At 38.7% G+C, this 24,397-nt stretch overlaps 1 protein-coding gene across 1 annotated transcript in view; it reads right to left on the bottom strand.

Annotated features, from left to right (window-relative positions):
- RAB18 (RAB18, member RAS oncogene family) overlaps positions 1 to 23,922 on the bottom strand; it is a 28,738-nt gene extending 4,816 nt beyond the window's left edge. The window contains exons 1-6 of the mRNA XM_086333857.1: positions 23,791 to 23,922; positions 18,520 to 18,575; positions 6,055 to 6,116; positions 1,993 to 2,065; positions 229 to 347; positions 88 to 154 (exon numbers count right to left, since the gene is read on the bottom strand). Coding sequence (XP_086189983.1) covers positions 88 to 154; positions 229 to 347; positions 1,993 to 2,065; positions 6,055 to 6,116; positions 18,520 to 18,575; positions 23,791 to 23,858 — 445 coding nt within the window. The 5' untranslated portion in view covers positions 23,859 to 23,922. The remainder of the gene's footprint in view (positions 1 to 87; positions 155 to 228; positions 348 to 1,992; positions 2,066 to 6,054; positions 6,117 to 18,519; positions 18,576 to 23,790) is intronic.
- Positions 23,923 to 24,397: the final 475 nt, after the last annotated feature.

Genomic DNA, 24,397 nt, shown 5'->3' with positions numbered 1-24,397 from the left:
TTATGGTTCATAAAGAGAAGAATGTAATAGAAACTCCATTTAAAAACTCTTCATTAATAATGAAAAGATAAATATTCACACACTTACCTATAAATAACATGGAATGCTTTCGTGCAAATTTCAGGCCTTCATTTCTATCAACTTCACGATTTTCCTAAAAGATAAATGCAAAGATTAAAAAAAGCTATCAAAATATACAACCAAACTGCCAAGTGTCTGACTTCTCACCTTATCAATTTTATTTCCAACTAGCATGTTTACTATGTCATTTCTCGTGCAGTATGTTTCCAACTCATTTAACCAATTATCCAGTTTAACAAAGGTGTCTCTTCTTGTGACATCATAAACTAAAATAAAAAGAATCATTTATTAAATAAATATCAAAAGCAAGAAGCAATGACATTGTATTTCTGATATGTACTAGGAACTGACATTAATATACAGGCAAGTCTGTTTTTCTAAGCTGTTATGCTTTAAAAATCAATGTCCACTGATCCAGATAGAAGAAACAAGTGTATTTTTTTAAAAAATGCATTTATATACACACTTCAATTTAATTAACATATGCTGTTACAGAAATGAAATAGCTGCCTTCATAACAATAAAAAAAGTGAAAGTGAAAGCTGCACAGTCGTGTCCGACTCTGCAACCCATAGTCCATGGAATTCTCCAGGCCAGAATACTGGAGTGGGTAGCCTTTCCCTGTTCCAGGGGATCTTCCCAACCCAGGGATCAAACCCAGGTCTGCACTCCCACATTGCAGGTGGATTCTTTACCAGCTAAGCCACAAGGGAAGCCCAATAAGAAAAAAGGTTTGTCTAAAAGCTAAAAGGTGTTTAGACCCAAATCTGTGGCAAAATACAAAAAAGTTTTACATAAATTTAAACATTTATGAACCTGTTAACTTATTTCTTACAAGGACCAGAATTTGCAAATTTGAAAACACATGTAAAGTTAAGAGGGTGGGCAATGAGGACCTACTGTATAGCACGGGGAACTCCGCTCAATGTTACGTGGCAGCCTTGGATAGGAGGCACGTTTGGGGGAGAGTGGGTACATGTGCATGTATGGCCGAGCCTTTTGACCACCTGAAACTATTGCAACGTTGTTAACTGACTATACCTCAATACAAAATACAAAAAAAAAAAAAGGTCAGTGGGTGGAACCCTGATTATCTTCCTCTATTTACATATTCATCATTCTGCATTATAGGAAATAATTTGTTAAAGTGTTTTCTAAACTTAGGAGGTACTGAACCAAAACCGAGAGTCACTGTCAAATTAACAGAAATGAAACCAAAGCCTCACAAGTTGTGATATAAAATGAGGTCTCTCCCTACAGTTGAACAGTATTCATTTTAGACAGTTTCCCAGCAATATTAAGAACAAGCACTTTTCAACAAATTATACCGAAAATCCACACTTGGTTTTCAAGTTCTGTGCAATTATAAACCAATAGCATTAAGTGCTTTGTGCTATTTTTCAAGACTAATAAAAAAGATTCCACTAAGCAACCAACACTCCTTCCATTATAATCTGGCAGTAAATATCAGTAAGCTGCTAACTGAAGATCAGTCCCTGGTAATACTCTAAGACAGACCAATGACACAAGGACAGGTCCTCAGTTATGTACTCATCAACACGTGCTTTTAAACCAAGTAAATAATAGAGGGGTTTTAATAAAGGTAAGCAATTTTTAGGCTGTACTTTAAAAAATGTTTTCTATGTATTTTCTTTTGGGAAAATGCATTAAAACCAAACCACTTCTTATTACATGTTTCTGATCTTTATTTTTTAATTGCTAGACAAAGGGCTGAAACAAAATTTTAAAAGTTTAAATATTTCCTAATATTACATAAAGTTAATATAAAGTCACATAAAAGCAGCCGTAAAGAAAAATAAAGCAAAAAATTACTGACCTTCACAAACAGGAAAATCAGAAATTCCAGTAATATAATAACAATATATTTTACACAGTAAAGTAAAACCTTACCTAATATAACACCCTGTGCACCTCTATAATAGCTGGGAGTTAATGTTCTGAACCTTTCTTGACCAGCAGTATCCTAAAAGTGACAATCAATTATTATTAAACAAAACATTGGATAAATAACAGATCTTCAAAATATTAATTTAAGAGTAGAAAGTTAATAGCATGGTTAAAACATCAAGCTTATTTAAAACTTAAAATTTAAATGTGTTCTTTTACTGACAAATGCTACATAAAAATTAAATTAACAAGTACTGCCTCATCTCTAGGAAAAAAATGTAACAAAGTTCAGATTTTCTACCACTTGGACTCAAGATTTTTATCACATATGAAACCCATTCATAGGAAGCCATTGTTCTCAACTCTGGTGGCACAATAAAATTCCCTGGGAAATGAAAAATACAGATACTGAGGTTCAACCCACAAAGATTCTGATTTAATATGGGCATGAGAGAAGCTTTAATAAGCTTCTCAGGTGATTCTAACATAAAGTCAAAGGTTGAGAACTACTGTTAAAGAAAATTACAGGGGTGTTTTATTTCAGACAAGCAGTGTTTAGGTTGTACTTTAAAAAATATTTTCTAGGTCTCTTCTTCCAGAAAAACGCATGAAAACCAAACCACTCCTTATTATGTTTCTGACTCATACCTGGGGTATAATATAAGATGTACCCTAGCTAGGAAATGTAAATTTCATATGGAAGGGAATTTTTCTGCTCAATGACCAGTTTAATCCCAGAGCCTGAGAAATTCTTGCCATAGGACAGTTGCTCAAATTTTGTTGGAAAAAAAAAAAAAGAAAGAAAACTAGTAACAAGTCTCTTCTGGGCCTGGTTCCTTCTGTCTTCCTTCTACCATCCTTGGACTGTGGCTTCAAGTCTACCTAAGATTATGCAAATATGCAGTCTGCAAACTGCTGCCTTAGCCCACCACCTGTTTCATTACATAAGCTTTTATTAAATAAAGTCTGACTGGAACAAGGCCAGGCCCATTCACTTGTGTACTGCCATATGGACTGCCGTATGGTCCACCTTGGGGCTGGACTAAACATTTACTATCTTGCCTTCAAAGAAAAAATTTGCAGTCTGCTAATGTAAAATGACCTGAAGAAAAATAAAGACACATCAAACATCAACAACTACCAGTCCTCTGATTTTGAGTGTGGGTTTAGCTATGGGGCAAGCATAGGCTCAGCTGGGTCAGGACTTATGTCAGAACCATACAATAAATAGTCAGAAGTTAGATCATTGCTTGCCTTCAAAACAGGAATTCGTAGTAAGAGTATAACATCTTTGTAAGATAAAAGAAGCAAAGTTTATTATCTGTGGTTTTATTTTCTGATGGGAGAAGACAGAAGGGATATTAAAGACAGAAATGGACAGAGGAAATGGACAAAGCTGGAAAGGCTAAATAACAGAAACTGGGGAGCGGAAGGGCAGGAGGATTCAGAGAAGGTGGGTACCGCGTAGGTCCTGATGAACACGCTACACCACCAGGGGAGGAGGAGCAGGGTGAGGCCCAGCTATTCTACTTGAGTAATCCCAGGACGTGCATCCAACAGGGAGAGGAATTGATTTTATTTATATATGAATAAAACCACAGAAAAATGAGAGGCAACAACAGATTCATATATTTCTAATACTGACTGAGAAGGCCCTCCTATATACGACATGACACCCAGAAGCATGAAGAAAATGACTAATTCAATCATGTAAAGATTAAAACCTTGGTATGACCTAAGAATCTCTCCCCAACACCACACTCACCCCCCTTTTGCCCCCGACACTCATCCTCAACAAGATTTGAAGGTAAATCACAAACTAGGGGGAAAAAATCTGCAGCATATAACAGAGTGTTACACATACAAGAACATTAACAAATACTCATCTCAAGGTTTTGAAGACAAATGACAGAGTGGAAAAAACGTGGCGTATGACAAAAAGCTAGAAATTTTATTGTATAAAGACTTTAATCATGAAGAAAATGAGCACAATATAAAAAGGCAAAGCATATTAACAAAAATTCATTAAAATACAATCATATATAAGAAAAAAATCTCACTAATCAAAAGAAATGCACATATAAGTGAAAAACTATTAGAGAGAGGCAAAAATGAGAAAGATTAACAATATATAGTACAGAAGACCTTCTTCCTAAATCTTAATGTTAAATCTTCACATTCTTTCAGCCAATAATTCACTTTCTAAGTATACATCATAAAGTAACTGGACAAGTGCACAAAGATGTAAAAATCAGGAGGCTCACCAAGGCACTGATGATCTTTGTGAAAAACTATTAACACTGTAAATATCTTTCACTGAGGGTTGACTAAATTATAGTCATAAGATAATTGGTCATTATACAAATGGTCATTTAAACTGATGGACTTCTGTACTGACACAGAACAATGTATACAATGTGTGCGTGGTGGGGGGGGGGCGGTGGGAGGGACAGCAGGTGAAAGGATTAAAATACAATCCTTTCTTTTGGAAAATTGCATATGAACACATGTGACAATGTGCATGCGTTCAACATATTTTATAGAATGTTCACTAAAATACACACGTTGACTAAAAATGAACTTTCTTCTCTATTATCCTTTGGTTATCCTTTTTTATCAATAGAATGAGACTATTTTTTTATCCTCACAGTCAGGAGAAGCCTCTCATTTAAAAAACAGGGATAAGCTTATGATAAAGATGTCACTACAATAATACTTGCCAGCTAGTATTTTTATTGAGCAGGAACTAGAAAGTAAATTAAAAACAAACAAAAAACCTCCTGTATCAAAGTAAGATCTCACAGCAACCATCAAACCTCAGATCCCACCCTAAACTATTTCTCAAAGCAGGAGCAAGGGCAGAAGAGTTTATAAATCAAGCAAGAAAAACATGGAAAATCAGGTTCCACTTCAGGACAGAAAGAAGGCAGCAATCCTCAACATATATTTTACTATGGTCTAGTCCAACATTTTCCAAATTATTTTCTATTAGGCATTACTGTACTGATTGATAGTATTTATTTAGGGGAATGGTCAAACAAGATACAATCATGTAAAGTATTGTATCTTAGAAAGAAATTAATGGGGGGAAAAAAAAAGCCGTAAGACACACAGTCATTTGGAATAAAATGCGTGTTGGAAATAGAGTGCCATTCAGAGAATGCCATTAACATGAATGACATCATACAATGCATGAACACTTGCTGGTTCAATCTGTAACTGACACCCAGCCAGCATTTACTCTTTAACCATCATGATGAAGTATAATTCAACTTGACTGCAGACCAGTTCTAATGTGATTATCATGTTATAAAAATATACTGAGATATTTAACTATAGCAGATGTGGGGATTTGATGAGTGTATTTTTATACATTTTATATGTAACACATTTACTATATAAGCAATCACATTTAGATTGAGAGACAGGAAGGCCGGAGACAGGAAGGAGCAAACAGATACAGACTGGGCGTCCTGGGGGTTCTGACAGCGAGTGCTGCCACACTCAGCACTGCCATGGAGGGGTCGACTTAGCAGAGAATGTGGACCAGAACAGCTGGGTTCACAGGCAAATGAAAAGAAGCCAGTAAGGAAAAACACTGGACATCAGTATTCAAAAAATCCAAAGTTGGCAAACTCAAGTATTATAGATATTTACACTAACAAACATGAAAAATCATGTTTTCTAAGTATTACTTCATTCCCTTCTCCGCAACAACCGCCTTCAGCACTAGTTCAGGGTAACTTGTCTTTTTTAAAACTTCAAAGAAACACATTCAATAACAATGATTCTCTGCGGCAGATGACTTTTTAAAAAAATACTGCTTTCAAATATTCTGAAGAGACTACATATTTTAAAAATCTGAGCAGGTGAAACAGGTCTCTGCCTAATTACAGAATTATAAAACATAACTACTTATTGTCTATCCAGTAACCAGCATCAAATCTCCCAAGTTATTTAATACAAATTGCTCATTCTCCTGTAGGACACTATACACATCAATCTTTGCGTCTTCAAAAAGTACAAGTTTAATATTTACACAAAATACATTTTAAAAATTCTTACCCATATTGCAAGTTTTGCCTTATTTCCGTCCACTGAAATTGTTTTCACCTTAAAATCAACACCTTGAAAAAATGAAAAATTTTATAAGAATTCCAATAAACTTTAAAAATCAATTATCAAGAAAACCAAGAAAGAAAAAAGCCACTTTATTAAACGCCCAAATTCACATCCAAATTCTTAGTTATGGATGTGAAGATGAAAGGAAAAGTGTCACTAAAGTTTAGCAGCTTAGGATTTAATCAGGGAAATGAAAACCAAATGCTTGTAGAATTCATTCATCCACCAGTACTTCTTGAAAAACTTAAAAAAAAAAAAAAAAAAGAAATTCAGTGTAAGGTGGTGACTGCGCATTAAAAGTCAAGAGCTAGAATTCACAGTGCTAATGCAGAGAAGATCTCTGGATGAGGGCACTTTACCAGAGGTGCTCTAAGCTATCATTAAAGAGTGTTGTCCATAGCTGGCCAACACCCTAAATCAGATTCTGACTGTGGGCATCTTGGAAGATTGGTAAAATTACAAAAGAGCCACTCTCTCCTTGCCTTATGAATTCTTTGTCTTTCTTTTTGTCCTAAAGAAAAGTATTCGCTTTACGTAACTTTATCAATAATCACTTGCTACTGTATGACTGCAAAAAGAGAATTTACACACAAAAACATTTATGCCCAATCCTTCAAGAATATTCGTAAGTGAAGAGGAGTGCTCAAGGAGCAGTGAGACTCTATAAGCACTGATTTATGTAAAGAGAAGACGAATTCCATAAGAAGTCATAAGGGTTTACTACAGCAGCCCTGCAAAACCTCTCCCTTTCCAGAAAAAGGAGCTGACACATGCCATCTGGCTTAAATGAGCAGTGACTGCCCAGTGTCTTAACAGTATCAAAAATAATAAGCAGTCTCTCTCACTGGCCAGAGAAAACATTAACTCCAGACACTTGGAAAGAAACTTGCAAAAGATTTTAGCTTGTTGCAATTAATTCAGGACAGCCACAACTAACATGATATATATACATGCTCATATACTAAATGCTTCCTAGAACATCTATCATCAATATGGAAATATATTAGCAATTCTTGGATGACTTCTGGTAATCCATTATATACACAAATAAGGTAATACAATGCATTTCAAAACATGCATTACACCAGGTCTTTCTGTATGCCAAGGATTTTAAAACAACAGTTTGTGGTGTTTTGGGCTAAGGTGATAAGGAAGTTCATAAAGACATGTTTAGAATGTCAGGCAACCATGAGTTAAAGGACAGTGCTGACTGCAAAAGTCCAAGGATGTAGCCTAAATGTAGTTTCTTGGTAGCCAAACAAAAAAAATTTTATGTTAAAAAATCTTGTGTCCACCAGGCCTATATAAAGAAATATGCCACACCAACTATATTAAAAATATGGAATTTTTACATTCTACTTATATTTGCTTAAAAAAAAAAACTTGAAAAATGCAAATGAGAATGGTTTTGACTTGGTCAAGGTACTAAATGAAGGCAATTGGTAGACATTTCATAGAGACAGCCTGTCATATATACTCTATAGTTAAATTCTCAAGGTTCTTCAGAGAAAATACAAAGAACTTATTTTCCCTTAAACACCTAAGACAACATGCCCAAGGGCAGACTGGCCCTGCTAGCCTCCAGCTACACAGTCTACCCAGGAAAAGAAACTCTATGTTCCAGTGTGCTTTTGTTCTCCTCCCTTCCCACTTCCTCTTTCCCTTTTATACTTTCTTGCGTTTATTTCTTGGCAGTCTAATGACTGTCTCTGAATAACTGTCTCTAAATTACTCTTCTGACAGATTTGAAACCTACAGAAAACACCCTCAGGAAACACTCCCCTTGGAGTCCCACTATCCAAGTTAAGAGACAAGCAGCCTGAAAAGGTACTTCATCTACACTCAGAACCTTCAGTTTCCATTTATCCTCCCTTGGTTCCTCCGCTGAATCTCGTGTGCATTGACCCCTTTAGCTCTTACATGCTCAATCTGCTTCTTCTCCATGTCTGGATCTTCTATTTTGCAAGTGGCTATTAATTTGCCTTTATTGGTGGCAGCAGTGGGAATCTTTCTGATAAATTTGATTTTGCCAACTTCTCACTGTATTTGATTAAACTATCTTTTCAACCTCATGTGGATGACAAACAAGGAGGTCATAAAAGAAGCAGACTATTTAGAAAAAATACCCCTTCCTGTCTCTCCTCCTCTACAGCACTGAACACACTAATAACCAATTCTTTGACTTTCCGGGGACACCAGATGTGTGTCCCACAGTTCAGTTCAGTTCTGACATCATCTTCCTGACATTAAAAGGTAGATCCCACAAGATAAAAGTGCAGTCCCACAAGACTGCCACACCCCACGTCAGATTTCAGTCTCATGTCCAGGTTATTACCTGTGCTTCTGACCAACTGGCTATACACTAGAGGTTCCCACTTAATTTGAGATAGTGGCTCAAAGAACCTAGGAAAACAGTCTACTGACTTACTAGATAATCATTCTATTAGAAAAGGGCACAACCCAGGAACAGCCAGATGGCAGAGATGCACAGGGCACCGTGTGGGGAACTGGCAGAGCTCTCACGCCCTCTCCACGCATGTCATCCTCCCAGTATCTCCATGTGTTCTCCAACACAGAGCTCTCTGAATCCATGGGCTTTCTTATGGAGGCTTAGCTGGTTAAATCTTTTGCCTTTGATGATTAAACAAACAAAATCTCCAGCTCCTTTCCCCACCCTGGGAGTAAGGAAGATAAACTAGAGCTAAAGTTCCAATGCTTTAATCACATGGTTGGTTCTCCTCCAGGCTTAGAGGCTTTCTAGAAGTCACATTAGTAATCTAAATTCAGGTGTAGTTGAAAAAAGCCTGAAAATACAAAAAACATCCTGGGAATTCCCTAGCAGTGCAGAGATTAGGATGCGGTGCTTTCACTACCGGGGCCTGGGTTCACTTCCTGGTTGGGGAACTAAGATCCTATAAGCTGTGCGGTGCAGCCAAAAAAAGGAAAGAAAGAACAGATAAACAAAAGACATCTTTAATGATTCTTATTACTTAAGAAAATCCAAGGGTATAGCAGAAAGCAACACAACATTGTGAATTAATTATTCTCCAATTCGAAATAGATTTAAATTGTAAAAAATGATAATAAAAAAGAAAATCCAGTAGTTTAGGAGTTCTGTGGCAAGAATCAAACATATATTTCTTAACATAAACTATAAAATCACAGAACTGTTGCTTCAGCTTTTCTTTAATTGTTCATTTGGGCTTGCATTTTTGATACAATATTCAATTCTGTTCCTTTGCAGGAATCTTTCCTTAGGCACAGGCCTATTTTATGAAGGTTAAATTGGCTAAAATTAGGTAATATAATCAACAAAGCCTTTGAAATAAGCAACAAGTGAGACATGAAAATTTACCAAAGGCATTATTAACTGCACCATAAAGAAATACCAATGAATGGGAAACCAGGACACAACAATGGAAGCATGTGCCTTATCAAAGATGAAAAAGCGATCAAGAGAAGCTGACTCAGAACTAGCAGAGATGTGAGAACTAGCAAATATTAAAAACAATTCTAGCCATATACCACATGTTCAGAAAGTTAAGCAGACATGAGCTAGATTAAAAAAATCCAAAACAAACATCTAGAGACAAAAATGACAACATCTGAGATTAAAAAGAGAATACACAGGATAAGATTAACAGCAGATTAAGACATGCAGAAAAAAACACAACTGAATATATAAGAAAACCCCATAGCTAACATCATACTCATTGATAAAGAACTGAAAGCTTTCCCTCTCAGATCAGAACAAGATAAGAATGTCTACTCTTACCACTTCTATTATCAAGAGTACTGGAAGTCCTAGCCAGAGCAATCAGGCAAGAAAAGGAAATAAAAGGTATCCAAATTGGGAACGAAGAAGTAAAATTATCTCTGTTCACAGACCACATGTAGACAACATTTCTTATATGTAGAAAATCCTAATGACTCTATTCCACACACATACAAAAATACTGTTAGAACTATTAAGTGAATTTAGCAAAGTTACAGGATATAAAACCAACATGCAAAAATCTACTGCATTTCTATATCCTGCTGCTACTGCTAAGTCACTTCAGTCGTGTCCGACTCTGTGCGACCCCAGAGATGGCAGCCCAACAGGCTCCCCCATCCCTGGGATTCTCCAGGCAAGAACACTGGAGTGGGTTGCCATTTCCTTCCCCAATGCATGAAGTGAAAAGTGAAAGTGAAATCGCTCAGTCGTGTCCGACTCCCAGCGACCCCATGGACTGAAGCCTGCCAGGCTCCTCTGTTTATGGGATTTTCCAGGCAAGAGTACTGGAGTGGGGTGCCACTGCCTTCTCCTTCCGCTAAGTCACTTCAGTCATGTCCAACTCTGTGCGACCCCATAGACAGCAGCCCACCAGGCTCCCCTGTCCCTGGGATTCTCCAGGCAAGAACACTGGAGTGGGTTGCCATTTCCTTCTCCAATGCATGAACGTGAAAAGTGAAAGTGAAGTCACTCAGTCGTATCCAACTCTTTGCAACCCCACAGATTGCAGCCCACCAGGCTCCTCCGCCCATGGGATTTTCCAGGCAAGAGTACTGGAGTGGGGTGCCATTGCCTTCTCGCCTTCTCCTTCTATATCCTAGTAATAAACAATCCAAAAATAAAATTAAAAAAAAATCATTTCATTTACAATAGCATCAAAAAAATAAAATATTTTAAAAATAGATGATGACAATACTACTACTCAGGAATAAACCTAACCAAGGAGCTTAAATATTTATACACTGAAAACTTCCAAACACTGATGAAAGAAATTAAAGAAGACACAAGTAAGTGAAAGACATGTTCTGTTCATGAGTTGGAAGGCTTAATATTGTTAAGATAACAATATTACCCAAAGTAATCTACAGATCCAATGCAATCCAATAAAAATTCTAACAGCATTTTTGCAGAATGGAAAAGCTGACATTCAAATTCATACACAATTACAAGAGGCATTAAATAACATAACAGTACTGAAAAAAATTGAGGACTCGAACTTTACAACTTCAAAACTGACTCAAAACTGCAATAACTAAAATGAACAGTGCCAGCATAAAGGACATTTAAACCAATGGCAGAGGCCAGAAATAAACCATCACATATACAGCCAACTGACTTTGTAAACAAGGAACCCAAGAACATGCAGTAGGGAAAGGACAGTTTTTTCTATAAATGGTGCTCAGAAAATTAGATGTTCACAAACAGAAGAATGAAGTTGGACCCTTACCTTACACCATATACAATTAGCACAAAATGTATCAGACTTAAATGTAACACCTAGATCTTAAAAACTCTTAGAAAACATAGAAAAAACATTTTCATGACATGGGATTTGGTGATGATTTTTTTGGCTATTACACCAGGAACACAGGCAACAAAAGAAAAGTAGATAAACTGGATTTCATCAAAATTAAAAACTTACGTGCATTGAAGGACAACATCAAAGGGGTATGAAAAAAAAATCTCACAAAATGGGAGCGGCCACAACTGGAGAGCCTGTGCTGCAACTCAAGAAGCCAGCGCACCACAACACTGAGCCTGCATCCTCAGAGCCCGTGCTCCACAACAAGAGAGGCCCACACGACGCAACGAAGACCCAGTGCAGCCAAAAATTAAAAAAAGAGAGAGAGAAAAAATATTTGAAAGCTTTCTAATATGAAGAATGACTATAACTCAACAACAGAAAACATGATTTAAAAACGGGTAAAGGATCTGAATAGACAATCCTTCAAATAATAAACACAAATGGCCAACAAGCACATAAGATGCTCAACATCATTATCCATTAAGGAAATGCAAATTAAAACCACACTGAGACACTATCATAATGGATTAAAAACTATTATTAAAGAAAAAACAAAAAATAACAAGCATTGACAAGGACATAATTAGAATGCTTGTGCATTGCTGGTAGGAATGTAAAATGGTTCAGCCACTGTAAAAAATAGCTTGGTGGGTCCTCAGGAAGCTAAAAATATAATTACCATATAACACAGCAATTCTACTCTTAGGTACAGACCCAAAGAACTGACAATAGGAACTCAACAGATACTTGTACAATGTTCACAGCAGTTGTTATTCACAAAAGGCAAAAAGTGGAAGCAATTCAAGTATCCACGGAGAGATGAAAGGATAAACAAAATGTGGTATGTACATACGATGTAATATTATTAGTCATAAAATGAAATGAAATTCTGATATACACAGCTATGAAATGGAATGAAATTCTGATATATGCTACAACACACATGAAATTTAAACACACTATGCTAAGTGAAATAAGCCAATTACAAAAGGACAAATATTGTATGAGTCTACAAATATTGACAAATACTGTATGAGTCTACAAAAATATTATATGAGTCTAATACAAGGATTCTATAGACTAGGCAAGTTCATAGAGACAGAAGGCAGGAAAGGTTCATAGAGACAGAAGGTAGAAATAGCAAACTACAAATAGAAGGACATTTCCTCAACCTTATAAAGATGCTACCAGAAAACTACTAGAGATCATCAGTGAATTCAGTAAAATTCCAGGATACGTACACAGAAATTGCTAGCATTCCTATACACTAACAATGAAAGATAAGAAGGACAGATTGAAGAAACAATCCCATTTACCACCAAAACAAAAAGAAAATAACCTAGGAATAAACCTCCCCAACAAAGGTCTGTCTAGTCAAGGCTATGGTTTCTCCAGTAGTCATGTATGGATGTGAGAGTTGGACTATAAAGAAAGCTGAGTGCCAAAGAATTGATGCTTTTGAACTGTGGTGTTGGAGAAGACTCTTGAGAGTCCCTTGGAGTGCAAGGAGATCCAACCAGTTCATCCAAAAGGAGACCAGTCCTGGGTGTTCACTGGAAGGACTGATGTTAAAGATGAAACTCCAATACTTTGGTCACCTCATGCGAAGAGTTGACTCATTTGAGAAGACCTGATGCTGGGAAAGATTGAGGGCAGGAGGAGAAGGAGACGACAGAGGATGAGATGGTTGGATGGCATCACCAACTCAATGGACATGAGTTTGGGTGAACTCCAGGAGTTGGTGATGGACCGGGAGGCCTGGCGTGCTGCAGTTCATGGGGTCGCAAAGAGTCGGACACGACTGAGTGACTGAACTGAACTGAAACCTCCCCAAGGAGGCAAAAGACCTGCACACAGAAAACTGTAGAAACTGGATGAAAGAAATCAAAGGTGACACAAGTGCAGAGACATACCATGTTCGTGGACTGGGAGAATCAGTGCTGGGGAAATGACTACACCACCCAAAGCAACATACCAAATCCAGAAATACATCAAACAAAGCAAGTAAAGACTTAACTAGGAAAGCAAGGACGTTTCAGTATAAAAAGGTCTATCAACCTTAAGTTGGAGCTGAAAAGCACATGGGAAAAAAAAATCACAACCTTTCCTAATAAAGCCTCTAAGTAGACTGGAAAAAAGAAACAATTTATATATGATGAAGACCATTTGACATTATTTGAAATAATGAAATGTCAGAGCCGTATTTATTGCTTTACTCCATTTAAAATGTTTACCTAAATTAAATTATATGAAATAGAATAGTTCTTTTTTTCTTTAGGTTATATTACATTTCCAAGTATTTTAACAAGTTTATGTTATGACATTAAACAAGATGTATTAGCTGCTTTCTATTTTCATTAAGTCATCTTTCTGTTACGTAAGCTCAAACGATAAAGTAACATGTGGATGGAGATCTTATATCTGCCCTTAGAAGCCAAAATGTGAAAGGGAAGTCGCTCAGTCATGTTGGACTCTTTGCGACCCCATGGACTGTAGCCTACCAGGCTCCTTTGTCCATGGGGTTTTCCAGGCAAGAATACTGCAGTGGGTTGCCATCTCCTTCTCCAGGACATCTTCCCGACCTAGGGATTGAACCTGGGTCTCCCGCATTTAGGCAGACGCTTTACTGAGAAGCCAAAATGGGTATTTTTAAAAACCTACTAAGGAGGTAATAAGAATCACTGACCTAAGTCAACCAACAACAACCAGAATTCGTGTAACTTTAGCTGAAATGCATCAACCCTCACAAAATAATTTAGCATTTGTAACAACTTTAAGTCTTACAAATTAAGAAGTAGTTTGTGAACCTGTCTTAAGTAGAGAACGCGTTCTAAATTTTCTCTTTATTTGAAAGGTTTTATTTAAAGCACTTTTTGTATTCAAAGGTTTCTTTAGGAAGGGTAAATTAAAAAAACAAACAGAATACATAAAGAAAATTGTGGCTACTTACTCAGACTAGATCTAACATCCACGCTTAAATTCAACCAACTGTATCTAATGCAGCTGATTAAGTACTTCAGATAAAGACATGATTAAGCATCATCTTATGGCCTGGCCATGGAAAAAAGAAAAATCTAATGTTTTTTTCCCCCCAAAACATTCCCATGTAACAAAAGCCTGGTCAAATATTCTTACAGTTTTGTCTGTGTGTGTGTTTATTTTTATGTCAGAAATGTTACCTTGGATTATATCATTGAATATTGGCTGTTTCATTATGTTTCTTCTTTAAGATGAAAACAGACTATATAACAATCTTCTTTTGTGATTCCCATGTTTTCTCACTCTAATTTAACATTCTTATTCATTTGGGTAAATTCTACCACTCATCCATTTCTAGCTTATTGTTCTTTACTGTGTTTTCCACAGTCTCTACTGTCCCTTGTGAGCCCTCCAATTTCATCTTCACTTCAGCCATAGTTTTATTTTATCTTATTTTTCTTTCCACTCAGTCAGCTTACACTGCACTTTCTCATGTGGTCACATTGTCTCTTCCCTGACCTCATACCACTGTTTTGTGTTCTCACTGATAAATATTTCCATTAAGGGTCTTAAATTCATGGAAGATGTTGGATCATTATTTTCATCTTCTTTACAGAAATATTTTCCTCTGATGAATATTCTTCACCTGTCCTTTGTTTTTCCATTCCTTTCTCCTTTTTCAATTCTTGAATGGCAGTAGCGGCCTTGAGCTGGATTCTTTCTGCCAACTCATCACTGAAAGTGATGAGGTTTTCCTAGACAAGCTGTCTACAGGAAGCTAATACAGAAGGCCATAGTGGGATGAGTTCTGTACCAGCAAAATTTTGTTTTGATTCAGGGTTTTACATGAGAATCAGTTAGCTATTTACTTCTCAACATCCAGAGCAGACGGAAGGCCTTAACATTAGTCAAAGGCATCACCTCCCCTTGTCTGTGTGACGCCTTGTTTGGTTTCATTTCCCAACTTCTCAAAATCAAACCAGAGACAGGGAAACTCCTGCCGTTGGCTTGAGAAGCCATTCTGCTTTTACAAAGGCTAACAGGTTTTGCACCTCAAGGTGGGCCTCTCAAACTCATGAAGCATCTCCTGCTGGCTCCAAGCTCTGCAGCCATGGCATCGTCCACTTTCTCTCATAGGTGGCCTGCCTGGTCTCCACTGCTTCAGGCAGCCATTCCAGTTTTGTGGCTTAGCAGACCATGTGCTTTGTATTTTAGTTTTTCCCTCTTTGTTGTTAATAGCCAATTCCCAGAAAGCAGAAGAAAATGCCAACTTAATAGTACCATCTTCAAACCCAAAGTCCAACAATTAACCTTAGTATTTTATACATGATAGAAACTTGAATGTCTCACTACATTACTGAAAGATAAAGGTATGCTTTACTTACTATTACATTGTGAGGTAAAATACTAACTTTCCACAAAATACTATTTTTCATATGGCCATTAACAACTAAGATAATTATTTTTATTTCAAAACCTCATGTGTATATTGGTTATAACCTAGAGCAGAAAACTATCTGATGCCAAAATGTTAAAGATTCTTTTCAAGACCCAGGGTCGACTGGGGGAACAAATTATGCATGTTCTTTCAGTATGCTAATCTTAGTATTTGTTTTTAAAGCAGAACCTTTTTAGTAATAAAGACAACAAATCATCTGTCAATCTTTAAGAACCCAATGACATTTGGGTTTGAAACGAAGACAATTTATACTATGGGCTTCCCTGGCAGCGATAAAAAATCTGCCTGCCAATGCAGGAATTGAGGATTCGATCCCTGGAACAGGAACAATCTCTGGAGAAAGAATGGCAACCCACTCCAGTATTCTTGCCTGGGAAATCCCAAGCAGAGGACAGGCTATCGTCCATGGGGTCTCAGAGTCAGACAAGACTTAGAGCTTAAAGAACAAGTTTATATTATATATAGGATCATTCCCTTAGTATTTAACTCTGAAAGTGAAAGTGAAGTTGCTCAGTTGTGTCCGACTCTTTGCGACCCCATGGACTGTAGCCTACCAGGCTCCTCTGTCCATGCGATTTTCCAGGCAATAGTACTGGAGTGGATTGCCATTTCCTTCTCCAGGGGATCTTCCCGACCCAGGGATTGAACCCGGGTCTCCTGCATTGTAGACAGACACTTTACTGTCTGAGCCACCAGGGAAGCCAGTATTTAACTCTAGGTACATTTTTTTCCCTGCCAGTTACTATTCTTCTACTCTTTGCTTATCCAATACCAGGGATGTTCTGAGTAAAATCAAGTTTTACTAATAGCTCATTTTTTAAAGAAGCAAATAATATACCAAAACCAAATTAAACAGATTTTGAACTAGTAGTGTTTTAAATGATTCCATTTTCATACATAACGGTAAATCTGTCAATGCTAATATGTCATACAAAAGAGAAGTAATGCCTGATATAATTTATTAAATTCAGAGGCACCATGAGATCATGTTGATAGAAACGAAGAAGAGCCTTTCCTCTGCTGTTGTTGTTTAGTCACTAAGTCCTGTCCGACTCTTTGTGACCTCGAGGACTGTAGCCCGTCAGGCTTCTCTGTCCTCCACCATCTCTTGGAGTTTGCTCAGACTCACATCCAAAGCTCTTCCTTACAGAATTCTAAGTAAGAAATGTAAATGGAAAGATAGGATTTGAAAAACCACAGTTCAACAACCACCGGAGCTGGAATGACAGTGGACATGAAGAGACATGGTGCACTTCATCCAAGTAACGGAGGCCAGTCACCACTAACGGCACCGATACACGGCACGCTCTGAGAAGCTCCGCTGAGAATTCCTGCCCAAAATGCACAACCTGAATCTAACCATGAGGACACATGGACAGCTGCAGTGGAAGGATATTCTACAGAATGACTGGCCTGCACATGCTCTTCAAAAATGCCAAGGCCACAGAGACAGAGAAAGAATGAAGAACTGTTCAGATTAAAAGAGACTAAGGAAAAATGACAGCAAAGTTCAATGTAGGATCCTGGACTGGACTCTGGACCAGAAACAATTCTTTCCTTTGGTATATACGATATTAGCGGGACAACTGATAAAAATCTATCTGTATACAGGAGAACTGTATCCATGCTCATCAAGGACATATACGTTAAAGTACTTAGAGTTAAAGACACTGAAGATACTGAATGCAATTTTCTCTCAAACAATTCGAAAAAACCAAGAATACTGTGCATGTGTATGTGGAGAGAATGCTAAAGCATATGTTATAAATGTGAACATTTCAGGAATCTGATAAAGACACTTTCCCTAATTGTAATACAAGATCAGATCTTTACTACATTCTACTCATCAGATCATCAAATTTTAGAGCTGGAAGAAAAATGTATTCTCTCGCCCAAATTACTTCCAACTTACAGATGAGGACAAGGAAGTTAATGACTCCCTCAAGATGACAACGTTTGAGGCAGAGCCAAGATGATCATACTGCTCTGACTCAGCTCTTTCTACTACTACAAGTTGTCTCTTGAACCTTTACATTGTCATCTATTCCCTAAACATGTGATACCAAATTATCTAGCTCTATCTTCTCATATATTCTAATAAGCTGGTATGGCAAACCACTTTCAGGCAATCTAAACTTCAGTTTTTAAAAGGTATTTATGCACACAAGTCTTTAATAACTAATATCAATAAATATGTTGCCAGAAACATGTTGGATACTATATGAAATGCTAAAAATACAAAACCAACACACTCTACTGTGAGTGACACTGCTAGGTCCATTATGACAGACACCACGTTTGTATTATTGATGACCATAACCCACCTCTTAGGACAGTGCCTGGCATACAATAAACATTCAAATGACTGTATGCTGCTAAATAAAAGACGTCCCACAGCACAAGAATGTGTATAAAGATAATCATAACATCCTCAGTGTTAACAAAGAACCATAAGACAACAGCAATGGAAGTTACATTTTTGCTTGATTAGATCTACAAAGACTTTGGAAACTGAATGACTACCAAAGGTAACACTAGAAAGACAAGTAAGATTTTGACAGACATGGAAGCAGTGGGGTAGTGAGAGGATGGGTAGGGGGAGTTAGATAAAACAGCCTGAAGGCAACAAAGTATTTGGCATTTCTACTAAAATTTTAAACATGGGCTTACCTATTGTTGCTGCAAGTTCTGGATCAAAAGTATCATCTGTGAACCTCAAGAGCAGGCTAAAAGAGATGTCAAAAAGACAGATTAGTAATTCAACTTTTCTTTCTCAACATTTGATAAATCTTCCTGACTGCTGTATTTTGTCACAAGTTAGACACAACTTCAAAGAGCTAATGTAGTCAGCTTCCAGAAACATGGCCTCATTGCAGGTATATTCAGAGGAATTAAATTATTGGAAAGGCAATTAAAGAATCCCCAAAGCAAAGTAGTTTACTAGAAAACTTATTTCCCATGCTCCATTTCCTAAGTGTGAAAAGAGGTTTTTGTTTTTTTTTTATATAACTACTGGTATGCTCTTCTGAGAAAATGGTATTAGCAAACATGTAATGCTTTAACCGACATGGACAAAAGGGGAAGAGGAAGTCTCTTGGAATGCAACAAATTAAAATTTTAAGAAATCTAATGCTTCATCCACTCCGAATTCAGGTAAAAACAGAAAGGTGTGAAATCGAGCATTTTGAAACAAGTAGTCTGACTATTACCAAGTGGGAAGAAGAGATACAATAAAAGTAAAGGCTGAAGGTCACATGCTGGCTAGAGTAGGTTTCCTCTGGCAATGCTGGGTAAGGCACATGAAAGCAAGTCGGCAATATGCAGCTACCAAAGGCTGTCAAAGAAAGGAATGGCAGGAACTGCTCTATATTTTGAAAAGTTAATGCCAGCAAAAAAAAAAAAAAAACCCTAAGAAAATCAACAGAAGACAACTGCCATGATTATAGTAAGGGATAATGAAGGAGTACACCTAGGAAATGGTAAAGAAAGAAAGGAAGGCATGAAATGAAAGGAAAAGATAATCACAAAAGTATTCCAAGATTTTATCTTCCAGAATTATTTTATTTAATATAAGGCAGAAATGTCAGTTATTAGAAGTTCTTCAAAACTAAAACCTAAGTTTTTATTAAAGCCCTTTCAGTTCAGTTGCTCAGTCGTGTCCGACTCTTTACAACCCCATGAACCGCAGCACGCCAGGCCTCCCTGTCCATCACCAACTCCCAGAGTTCACCCAAACTCACGTCCATCAAATTGGTGATGCCATCCAGCCATCTCATCCTCTGTCGTCCCCTTCTCCTCCTGCCCCCAATCCCTCCCAGCATCAGGGTCTTTTCCAATGAGTCAACTCTTCGCATGTGGTGGCCAAAGTATTGGAGTTTCAGCTTTAGCAACAGTCCTTTCAAAGAACACCCAGGACTGATCTCCTTTAGGATGGACTGGTTTGATCTCCTTGCTTTTAGATTTATAAAATTAATAAATCTCCCCTCACATTATCCCTAAGTAGGATGACACCATTCTATTGACTTAATTGTATTAATAAAATCAAGACAATAACTATCTTATGTCTGAATTTCAGGGGACAAAAAAATGTATGACTATTTCTATAGACTGTAATTACTGCTGCTAAAGATTTTTTTTTTTTTTGTCCACAGGGTATATTGCAAAACATAATGGCCTCTTGGCACTTTCCAAACCCAGTGTCATTAATTCAATTTGAAGGACTAACTCTCCCTTTCCCAGTTTTGCTTTCTGGTGATCACAAAACCAGCACGACAAAAGCAAAGTAAGACAAAAGAATCAAACTGGAGCTTTTTCTACTTAACACTGAACTATAATTTTATTTAATTCCAACATGAATTAGGTGACAGCACTACTAAGAATCTTAAAAGACTACTCATAAAAATTTTCTTCTCTCCCCAACATTAAACTTCAAATTAGGGAAGCCAAAAAATTTCAGTTACTCATAATTTAACAATAGAAAAGTTGTGTATTTATACTCATGTCACCAAAGAAAATATTACAAAAATGTAGACCCTTACCTAGCACTAGTGGTAATGATACCATAACAATAACATAATTGATAAGAACAGTATGGGCTATTATTCATTGAACTTGGACAACGAGCCAGATACTGAGCCAGGGGGTTTTCTTATATAATTACTAATCCTTAAAACATCACTTGTCATTAACGGTATTTTGTCAGGAAAGGCAAGGAGGTAAAACAACAAATTTTAATATAGGCTCTGAGGATAAGGGAGCAGATCTTAGCCATGGCTACACTGTCAGATGAAAATGTATCCTAAATTCTACATGTGCATTTTTCTAGGTAGGGAGTCTACTTCTCTCCTAGATTTTGAAAGGAATCCACAACCCGAAAATGATTAAGCAACACCGTTCTAAAGCATGTATGGTTAAGCCTTCATTTTCAACGGTTAAGGAGCAAAATACTGAGCTGTAGATGGAAGGAATAACTTCTGCCATTCCACTTGGAGGAGACCAAATCTATAATTAATCAGTGTGATTATCACTAAGGTGCATTTCTCAGTTTACAAATGAAACTGGTCAAAAAGGACAGGGATGTAAGAGACACAGAAGGGACAGCAAAGTAAATAACAGCAGGTCTCTATAATCCCTTCCAGTTCTGAAACACCTTGCTACTTCTTTACTTCACTATGCGCTAGCCACGGAATCAAAGAATACTACACATCTAACACTAGATAGGTTTGAGAGATTTCTACTCCAACCTCACTTCTGAAACAAAGAGATGAAGGCCTAGAGTGTCTGAGTGTCACACACAAGGTCACACAAGTGGCAGCACCAGTTTCATCATTCTGATCTCCCGGCTGCTCTCACATGTTTTATTAACTCTAAGTATAAAATAAACTGGAAAAATAACCCACTAGTTTGAATGAGTTAAGATCTCCTTTGTTGTGCAATGATTTCTCAACAACATACGTGATGCCTCACTTTCATTAATTCTAGATTTACAGAGAAATAGAAACTATTGGTTAGAACAATCCTGTAGGATTGTATTGATGTCAAATGTTTTTGTACTAACTCACCTTAAAAAGCATGCTACACTAAATGGCTTCAGTCATGTCCAACTCTTTGCAACCCTATGGACTGTAGCCCACCAGGCTCCTCTGTCCACGGAATTCTTCAGGCAAGAATACTGGAGTAGGGATCTTCCTGACCCAGTGATGGAACCCAAGTCTCCTGTGTCTCCTGCTCTGGCAGGCAGGTTTCTTTACCACTTGCACTACCTGGGAGGCCCCTTAAAAAGCATAGGCTTCTAAGTAGTAGTTCAGTTGCTAAGTCACGTCCGACTCTTGGCGACCCCATGGACTGTAGCCCGCCAGGCTCCCCTGTCTATGGGATTCTCCAGGCAAGAATACTGGAGTGGGTTGCCATTTCCTTCTCCAGGGGATCTTCCTAACCCAGGAATCGAACCTGCGTCTCCTGCGTTGCATGCAGATTCTTTACTGACTGATCTATGAGGGAAGCCCAGGCTTCTAAAGTCACTTATTCTCATTTTATCTAGGAAGATAAGCGTTCCAAGTTTTTTTCCAGAGCATATCATGTCCACCAGTAATGTATATCCAGCTGGAAAGATAAGGTAACTTTCTCCCTAAATGTAATCCTTTCTTCAAGAGGTAAGGGTGTTAAAATTGGAGCAGATAAGCTCCAAATAAATTTGTTTGCCAGGAGGGGACCAAGGAAACCAATAAATCCACTTAACAGATTTTACTCCAGAGAAAGAATATCAACTTTCACTGTGACTTAGCAACTACAGAACAATAACAACAATAGGAGTGTACTTTGGGCTTCCCTGGTGGCTCAGAGGCAAAGAATCCACCTGCAAAGCAGGAGACATGGGTTCAATCCCTCGGTTGGGAAGATCACCTGGAGAAGGGAAGGGCTACCCATTCGTCTTCTGGCCTGGAGAATTCCATGGACTGTATAGTCCATGGGGTTGCAAAGAGTGGGGCATGACAAAGCGAGCTTCACTCAATCATCCCTCCAATACACTTAGAATAGGCACCAACCAATCATGTTTTGGGCTGAACCACACAAAACAACATCCAACCACTCTTGACTTCAAAATCAGCAATTTCATATGCCTTAACCTAAACGGGAGTCACATCTCAAGAAGAAAAAAAGGTCACGTGGCCAGGGAATTCCTAAGACAATGTTCACATATTACTTAACTTTTTAACTCTCACATATACTAGATACTGATAATGAAAATATTACTCAGCCCTTTAAATAAGACATACACACACACATACTATTTTTTTTTAGTCTGCAGTGTTTCATTTCTTTATTCCTTGTTACATACAAATTCCTCATTCCAATACACAAAGTACATCAAAAGAGGGAAACTATGAAAATATACTGTCATGCTTTAAAAGTACATAAAGCTGCAGAACACATTACAGATTTCAAATGCTTAAATATCTTAAAAAAAATAAGATCTCACGAAGTAATTTGAAAGATAAGCTTATAAGGAGGCATAGCTAAAATATGAAATTGTTTACAGCTTCTGGAATTTGGATCTCATTTAAAGATCAAAGCAGCCTGGGACACACCCTACTCACCCTACTCATAATCGGATGACAAGGATAACATCACCTGGAGAACTTTGCTCTAAGACCTGGATGAAATCAGAGCTCTTGCCCAACACCCAGCAGGCTCCACGTCTTCCCTAATACTCAACTTTAACTACTGTCAACATTATTACCCGCCCCCCGCCCCCGGCAAAAACCGTCAAAAAGAAAAGACACATACTAACGTGTTTCGTTACCTCTATATGACGTGGCAGAGCAAGAAACAACAATTACACTGGATTCTCAAAAGTGGCCCATAGCTTAAGCTCCTGCATCTTAGACCAAAGTGAATTATTTAAGCAGTCAGAAGACTTACGAGTTCTTTCACAGCTGACTCATTAAAAAAAAAAAAAAGAATAATTGGCTACGGGGTGCACCCAAATAGGCCAGGAATGTGACCTATGGCGTCACGAAACTTCCTGTGCAGAACTTCACGTATTTAGAGAAAGCCCGACAGAAATCCCACGATGGTCAAGTCACAAGCTCTCCGCTCGCGGGGTGACAGGCAGCTCGATCCCTGGGGCTGGGAGGCCTCTTCCCTCCGCGGGACTCGGGCCCCGACCCGCCCGCCACGCCCTAGGCGCCTCTGCGGCGGCGACCCGGCCGGCCCAGCGGCGCCCTCGGAATCGCTCTTCTCCCGGTGCGACAGCAGGGGACGCGATCCAGGGAACCAGGCCGGGCCGAGGCCGCGGGGCCGCGAGCCGAGTTCGCCCCGGCCAGGCCCGGCCCGGCCCGGCCCGCCGCCGTTTACCGTTCCCGCCGGGGCCCCAAGAAACAAGCCGCCACCGAGGAGGAGAGCCCGCCACTGTCGTCACGGCTCGCAGACCCGTCTCACCTGGACTTGCCCACGCCGCTCTCGCCGATGATGAGGATCTTCAGGGTGGTCAGCACGTCCTCGTCCATCCTGACCCTGCTCCGCACCGCGAGCAGCCGGCCGCCCCTTCCGCTCCTCAGCCCTTCCCCCCCCGGCGCGTGCTGCCGCGCATGCGTCCCGCCCCGCCCGGGGCCACCTTCCTTTCACACCGGGTGTTTAGCTTTTGCAGGGGCCCGGGACGCCCCAGTTCCGCCCGGAGGTAGAGCTCTGCGTCTGCGTAAAACCCGGAGGACCGGGCTTCCTTCCGGGGAGGGACCGTCTTCCCCTGCGCAAGCGCAGAGGAAGAGAGCCTTGGTTCGGTTTCACGCAATTCTGAAGAGTATTTCTCCTGCCTCAAGTTAACGTAACCGTCCTTTCCTGGTGCTTGGAAGAGGTGTGAGTTAGGGGCGTATAGTGCTCTTTTATTTCAGTAGCTTCTCAGAACAGCTGCACTGCAGTGGGAAGTTTTGTGCGCGAAGGCATGATTATCTTAATTTTAGTTCCAACCACCGTGTATGCTGTGTGCTTAGTCGCTCAGTCGTGTCCGACTCTTTGCGACCCCGTGGACTGTAGCCCGCCAGGCTCCTCT

This window comes from Bos grunniens, chromosome 13, assembly GCF_055505025.1.
Source record: "Bos grunniens cultivar Pamir isolate PY7600 chromosome 13, Bosgru_T2T1.0, whole genome shotgun sequence".
Classification (NCBI taxonomy): Eukaryota; Metazoa; Chordata; class Mammalia; order Artiodactyla; family Bovidae; genus Bos; species Bos grunniens.
Note: the sequence above shows the minus strand (reverse complement) of the source record. Positions and strands in the feature narration are given on the sequence as shown.